We start from the raw sequence: 6,000 nt of genomic DNA, 5'->3' as shown, positions 1-6,000 counted from the left end.
TAGAAATGACATCCCACTGTGGGATACCTTTTTTTTTTCCTTTGAAGTTTTTAAATGCTTCATACTCTCTGCTTGTCCCTATACAATGAAAAGTAGGTAAACTAAGAGAGAAGGCAGGACATCTCATCTGTTAAACCAAAGGTCTGAATAATTAGGACTAGATAAATGACTTGAAATGTTTTTGTTGTCTGGTTGCTCGGTTAGGTCACAGCCAATACAATAGAATGGAGTATCTTATACAACTTTATATAATTAAAAAAAAAATAGTGGCAGTGTCTTTAAAGATACCCAAACTATGCAAGTGTCCAAGGGGAAAATGCCAAGTCTCTAAAAGGCAATATCCGTAACACTTTTCTTCCCTTTCAGTGGTTTTTCATGCCCCAAATCTAAAATTAACTAAGGAGCAACATCTATCTGCAGAAACAAAAATATTTAACCTTTTGTTTTAAGGTCCGTCACCTCCCACTATATGTTTAAACTGTACCTAACAGCTTAGGTAGGATTTGGCAGTCAGGCCTGGTGGATGCCTAAGTCCAACCAACAGTACACATGTGACTTGCTTCCTACTGAAATTAAACTGCCAAGGAAAAAGAAGGAATTGTCCCCTTTATTTAATAACAAAGAACACTATCGTTCGAATTCTTCAGATTTGGAATTCCGGCAGTGTTTTTCTGTTTTCCTCTTGATGTGTGATGAGAATGAATACTATCAAAAATAAAAATAAGCCTCATCTAAACAAGCAGTCCTTTGACTTTATAAGGCTCAACATCAAATATATCAAATTCTAAAAATACCAAAGACCAGTGAAATGTCAAAGCTGGGAGGATAACGTGCTGGGGATAGGACAGATTCTTAAGCCTTTTGATTTATTGGAACCTACTAGTATGAACTTTGTTATGTTCATAGTTGCCACTTAAGTGGACTACTAGGGACCACGAGATTTCATATTCATATAAATATTTGACTCTGACCTCATAAAAAGTCCCTTGGGTCTATAATACTTTTATTCTTGTATAATCGGAAACAAATCCTTTCCTTTTAAAAATCAAACAGACCACGTTACACACACAGTTGACTAACTATTTACAAAGCACCCAATTAAATCCTACTTAATTCTCTCTCACTCTAAAAATTCCATCTAACTGGTGTGCAAAGTACTGATCACATTAAATGCATAATGTTCACAGGCCCTGATGGTCCTATCCAACCTAGAAAATATTGACTTCGTTAAAGAGAAAAGAAAATCTTAAAAAATAAGTAAAGGGTTTTGAAGAAACGAGACCAGAAATCACAGTACAAGACAGATAAATCTACTTTAATAGTCACATGTAAAAGTTACACATCACAAGAGATTGGACAGTAGTTTAGCAGTAACTAACATAGCTATAGTGAAAATCATTTTTATAAAAAAATAATCTAGATGCGGTCATCAGAATTTTTGGTCTACTTAAGTTAATGTTTGAAGATCGACTTTTATCCCTGCTTGAAGGATTTGCCATTATGCCTTGTTTTTTTCTCCCACTGTTGCCTATTAATATTCTTTGGAGGAAGGAAAACAGAAAGTGTTCATTTCCAAGAGTTTGTCCTTTGGTAGCAAGCAGAGAACATTTTTCATTTCTATGATTTAAATAATCTGTACAGACATGAAACGTAGCGACATTAAGCTTTAGTGTAAAATGAAGAATGATAAGCATTTTTTTCACTTTCATAAAACAGCAGATTTCATAAACTCCTTAAGGATCCAAGCATTTCCCCATCCCATATGCAAAACCATTCAGAATCCATTTTGACCTCAGTTAAAAAACAAAAAAGCAAACACTTACTCTTTATATATTACACTATCAAACCCTGTACTTAAAAACTGATAAAGTATATTTCTAACATGTATGCTTCAAATACAAAGATTTCAATCTAGGTTAAAGAAAACACATTTGAATGGACTCAGAACAAGTTTATTTTGTGATTAAACATCTCATGCAGTCATGCAGGACTACTAGCTATAACTATTACTTCCAAGTCTACACGACACTGCATAAAACAAAAACAAATTAAAAGCTAGGCCTAACAGAAAAGACATTCAAGATATCAAGAGCTCTGCAATGGAGCTGAAAAATAATTTTCCAAAAGAAATATTCCCATAGATTAAAAAAAACACACACATAATATTTACAAAAAATATTTAATTAAAAATATCTTATAATTACAGTAGTCTATTAAAGCATATACTTTCTCACACTTATAGAACATCTCTATATATACATGGTATGAAATGTCACTCAGTTATCTATACAATATGTAACATTCTTGCAGGGAAAAGAAAGTTCCCTGCCCCGTTATAATCATCTATTTTAAACAATAGATGTCAAAAAAAAAAAATATCTACAATGCTCTTTTATATTAGTAAAGCTTCAAAACAAAAATTGAGCTCCTTGGTCACAAAGTAGGCTTCTAAAGTTGATTTACTCTTGATCTTCTATTTATCAGTCCTGTCACACTTAAGCTTAAAAGTTTAACTGCACCTCCAAAAACACAGAAATGTACATTTCACAGCGGTTATAAATGAAGAGACAAAAGAGAATACATATGCAGAATGTTTATGAACGTGCAAAAAAAAAAAAAAGGATGAAAGTTGTATTTTTCTTTTCCCTCTCTCTCTCTCTCTCTCTTGGAATGACGAATGAATCGTTTCTAGGGTTTGCTGATATTTTTTTTCCCCTCCTTTCCTCGGGTGGCTTTTTCTCTAACTTCTGCTCTTTCCCCCTCCCTTTCTAGCGCTCCTGGCTCGGGCTCAGGCGGCCGCACACCTGTGGAAGAGGAATGAATAGAGGGGGTGTGTGAACCTTCCCGCTGCAGACTAACTGGCGCCACCGACCAAACTCAAGACATGCTTGATCAACAACCCAAAACAAACCACCAGGTCAGACAACACCCGCAGCCCGCGGCCGTCCAGGAGAGCGGCAGGCAGCTGCTGGCCCCCGGGAAGCCCGGATTGGGGATCCACTCCCAGGCCCTGCCCGCATCCCACTTTGTGAGTGTCAGACGGCGTGGGGGGGAGGTGGGGGGCGGGGGGGTGCGCATCGGGCAGTTTCCACGCCCGCGAGGGTGCCCTCCCTCGGCGGGGAGGAAGGCAGTTAGAGCCCGCTGGTCGTGGGAGAGGCACGGGGGTGGCGTGGCGGGGACGACGGGGACAGGAGCTGCCGACCCGTCTCCATTTAGAGTGAACCCCCAATTACCAAAGCGAAGTACGGTGGCACGGACGGGGGTTGTCCCCTTCATTGGGATTTGCCCTCAGAAAGGCTTAGGGGCACAGAACACTGCGGTGCCTGGCACCGGAAGCCCCTGGGGACGGGCGTCACTGGAGGAGGGAAACGCGCGCTCACCTGGACAGCGCGGCTCAGCGGCACAGAATGCTGTCGCCCTGCTTGTTCACCGCGCCGGCCTGGAACAGCAACGGAACACCAAGGCAAAGGTTAGCAGGCACAAACGTCGCACTCGGCACGGCCCTGGATTCGTTCTCGGAAACCGGGCAGGCGCGCCGGCACCCCCACCCCCGCCTGCAGCCCTGGGGGGACTCCCCCAACCCCACCCCAGGCGCAGGCTGGACTTGACAGCCCAGGATGCGCAGAGCCCCAGTCCCGCCCGGCGCGTTCACCCGGACCTGCGCTCGCCGCGCGGAGCCCGCCGCTGGTGGCCCCGGGCGCCCGGAGGAGGGGGGGGGGGTGCTGTCATTTCCCCGCCGCCCCTGCCCGGTGGAAGGGGAGCGCCCGCGTCCGGCCCCCCCGCCACCGCCCTCCCGGCCCCCCGCCGCGTCCGCTCCGGGCCGGCGTCTGGCCTCTCTCACCGGGTCGGTGTTGAGCGCCGTGAGCGGGGTCCGCGGCGGCGCTGCCGGACAGGTCCCGGCCGGGTGGTGCGGTGGCGCCGGCGGTGGCGGCTGCCTCAGCAGAGCCGGGTGCGTCTCCAGCGCCAGCTGCAGGTCCAGGATGTAGTCGATAACGTGCTGCAGGATCTCCACTTTGCTGACTTTCTTGTTGGGCGGGATGGTGGGCACCAGCCTCCGCAGGCGGCTGTAGCAGTCGTTCATATCGCACTGCAGGCACAGCGCCGGCTCGTCGGCCGCCGCCTCCGCCGCCTTGCAGCGCGCTGCCGCCGCCGCGGCCGCCGCGGCCGCCGAGCCACCCAGGCTGTGGCCGTGCTCGGCCAGGCAGCGCAGAGCCAGCTCCCCACCGCCGCAGCCCGACGGCGCCTTGCGGCCCGAGGGGCGCACCGGGCTCACCGCCTTCATCGCGCGCGCCCTGCGCCCTGCGCCCTGCGCGAGCGGACCCGCTGGGGCGAGCGAGGGAGGCAGGCAAGCTCCGGGCCCCCGCCCGCGGCCGGCTCCGCTCCCCTTGCCTTCGCGCCCGGCGCGCTCGGTCCGCGCTCGGGGCACCGCGAAGCTCCCGGCGATCCCGCGCCCAAGAATTGACGGCAGGGTCGCTCCGGGTTTTGCGAGGGGATCTCTGCTCAGTGGGCGACACTCGGCCGGGACCAAAAGGCAAGAAAAATCAAGCGCAGCGGAAGGAAAGCAGCCCGCCGGGTTCCCTCGTCACTCCCTTCGGAGCTCCGACTACAGCCCGGCCGCTGCTGCTGCCGCCGCCGCCGCCGCGCTCCCCTACCCGGAGGCTTCCCCACTGCCAGACAGACTCACAAGCGCGCCTCCTCTACGCTCTCGCCCCGCCAGCCGCGCAGCTGTATTTATAGAGCCGCGCGCCCCGGGGGCGGGGCCAGCACGCTGGCGGGGTCGCCGCGCGAGCCGAGCGGAGCCGGGTTGGGCGCGCGGGCGGGTGCGCGGAGGGAGGCGGCGAGGGCGGAGGCTCCGGGCGGCGCTGGGGGGCGGGGAGCCGGGCAACCCGAGCGGCCGGGTGGGCGGGGGGTCGGGAGTGGCCAGCCAATCGGGCGGACGGAGCCACCTCAGGGAATGACGCTCGGGCCAATGGGAAGGACACTCCATTCCGTCAACGCTGTGGGTCGGGGTTCTGAGAAGAGAGCTGAGTGGGAGTCGGGCCAGGCTGGTGTGTGCCCTAGGGAGGGGAAAAGAGAGGGAGAAGTTCCTGTGAAGAACTGCGGGAATGTGCGGCTGGAATTCACTCTCCCCCGGCTCAGGCTGCTGAGGGAGCGCTGGGCCCTGCTCGAGGATCCGAGCGCGGCGACCAGGGACCCTCCGCCACCCATCACTCCAGCCCTGGGATTCCAGTGCCTTAAGAAGGACGCTGTTCAAGAAGGCACGTTCGTTCTCTTCTGTATTTTCCCTCTCCGTTTCATTATTCGCCTTTTCACAATCGCCGAAACCATAACGATGGAACGGAATGGAATGTGCAGCCGTTCCGTTTTCTTTTTTTAAAAAAGGTTAAAGCTTAGCAAAAAAAAAAAAAAAAAAAAAAAAAAAAAAAAAAAGTGCCGAACGCAGATATTTGGTGAAGGGACATACAAATCAAAACGTTGTAGGATTTTTCTTTCACCCATCTAGATGCACAAGTGGGCTCAAGAAATGCAATTTCCTCAAAGCATTAAATGAGGGCACGTAAATATTAAAAATGCATGGGCACGGAGTATTTAAAATTCCACCATGACATATAATATTAATCCGTTTTATGTAAAATTCATACCTGTGACTTGATGTAGGCCATTAACGCACCGCCTCACGTGTTAGCGTACCCCGCTTTAAATAAGATGCTAAGAATGGCCAGTCTCCTTTTGCAGCAAAGCATTAAAATTCACACTTCCAGTTCCTGGAGTCCTGCTTGGGCCACACCCTGCAGAAAAGTCTGTTCATTAAGGACGTTTCTGAGGTTACTAATAGAGAAGCTGTCCTGGAAGGGTTCAAACAAAATTGCACAATGAACTTTGATAGGACCCTGTGTGTACTCTTCAAGGAAAAATTGAGCCCTTTGGTTGAGAAATGAGCGTTAAGACTCTCTGGTCATTGAGGATATAAATTTTGAGTGCCTTCACCCTGCAAACCTC

At 49.9% G+C, this 6,000-nt stretch overlaps 1 protein-coding gene and 1 long non-coding RNA gene across 2 annotated transcripts in view; one reads left to right on the top strand and one right to left on the bottom strand.

Annotated features, from left to right (window-relative positions):
* Positions 1 to 1,288: 1,288 nt before the first annotated feature.
* On the bottom strand, positions 1,289 to 4,720 carry ID4 (inhibitor of DNA binding 4, HLH protein). The gene is made up of 3 exons (XM_032424652.1): positions 3,842 to 4,720; positions 3,381 to 3,439; positions 1,289 to 2,804 (listed from the first exon to the last, which is right to left on the bottom strand). The coding sequence occupies exons 1-2, from the start codon at positions 4,280 to 4,282 to the stop codon at positions 3,395 to 3,397; spliced, it is 486 nt and encodes a 161-aa protein (XP_032280543.1). The 5' UTR covers positions 4,283 to 4,720; the 3' UTR covers positions 1,289 to 2,804; positions 3,381 to 3,394.
* Positions 3,384 to 6,000, top strand: part of LOC116644815 — a 45,313-nt gene continuing 42,696 nt past the window's right edge. Inside the window, exon 1 of the long non-coding RNA XR_004301835.1 lies at positions 3,384 to 3,469. This is a non-coding gene — a long non-coding RNA (uncharacterized LOC116644815). The remainder of the gene's footprint in view (positions 3,470 to 6,000) is intronic.

This window comes from Phoca vitulina, unplaced genomic scaffold, assembly GCF_004348235.1.
Source record: "Phoca vitulina isolate PV1807 unplaced genomic scaffold, GSC_HSeal_1.0 scaffold31, whole genome shotgun sequence".
In the NCBI taxonomy this organism is placed as follows: Eukaryota; Metazoa; Chordata; class Mammalia; order Carnivora; family Phocidae; genus Phoca; species Phoca vitulina.
The sequence above is the reverse complement of the archived record's forward strand: the minus strand, read 5'-3'. Positions and strand labels throughout refer to the sequence as shown.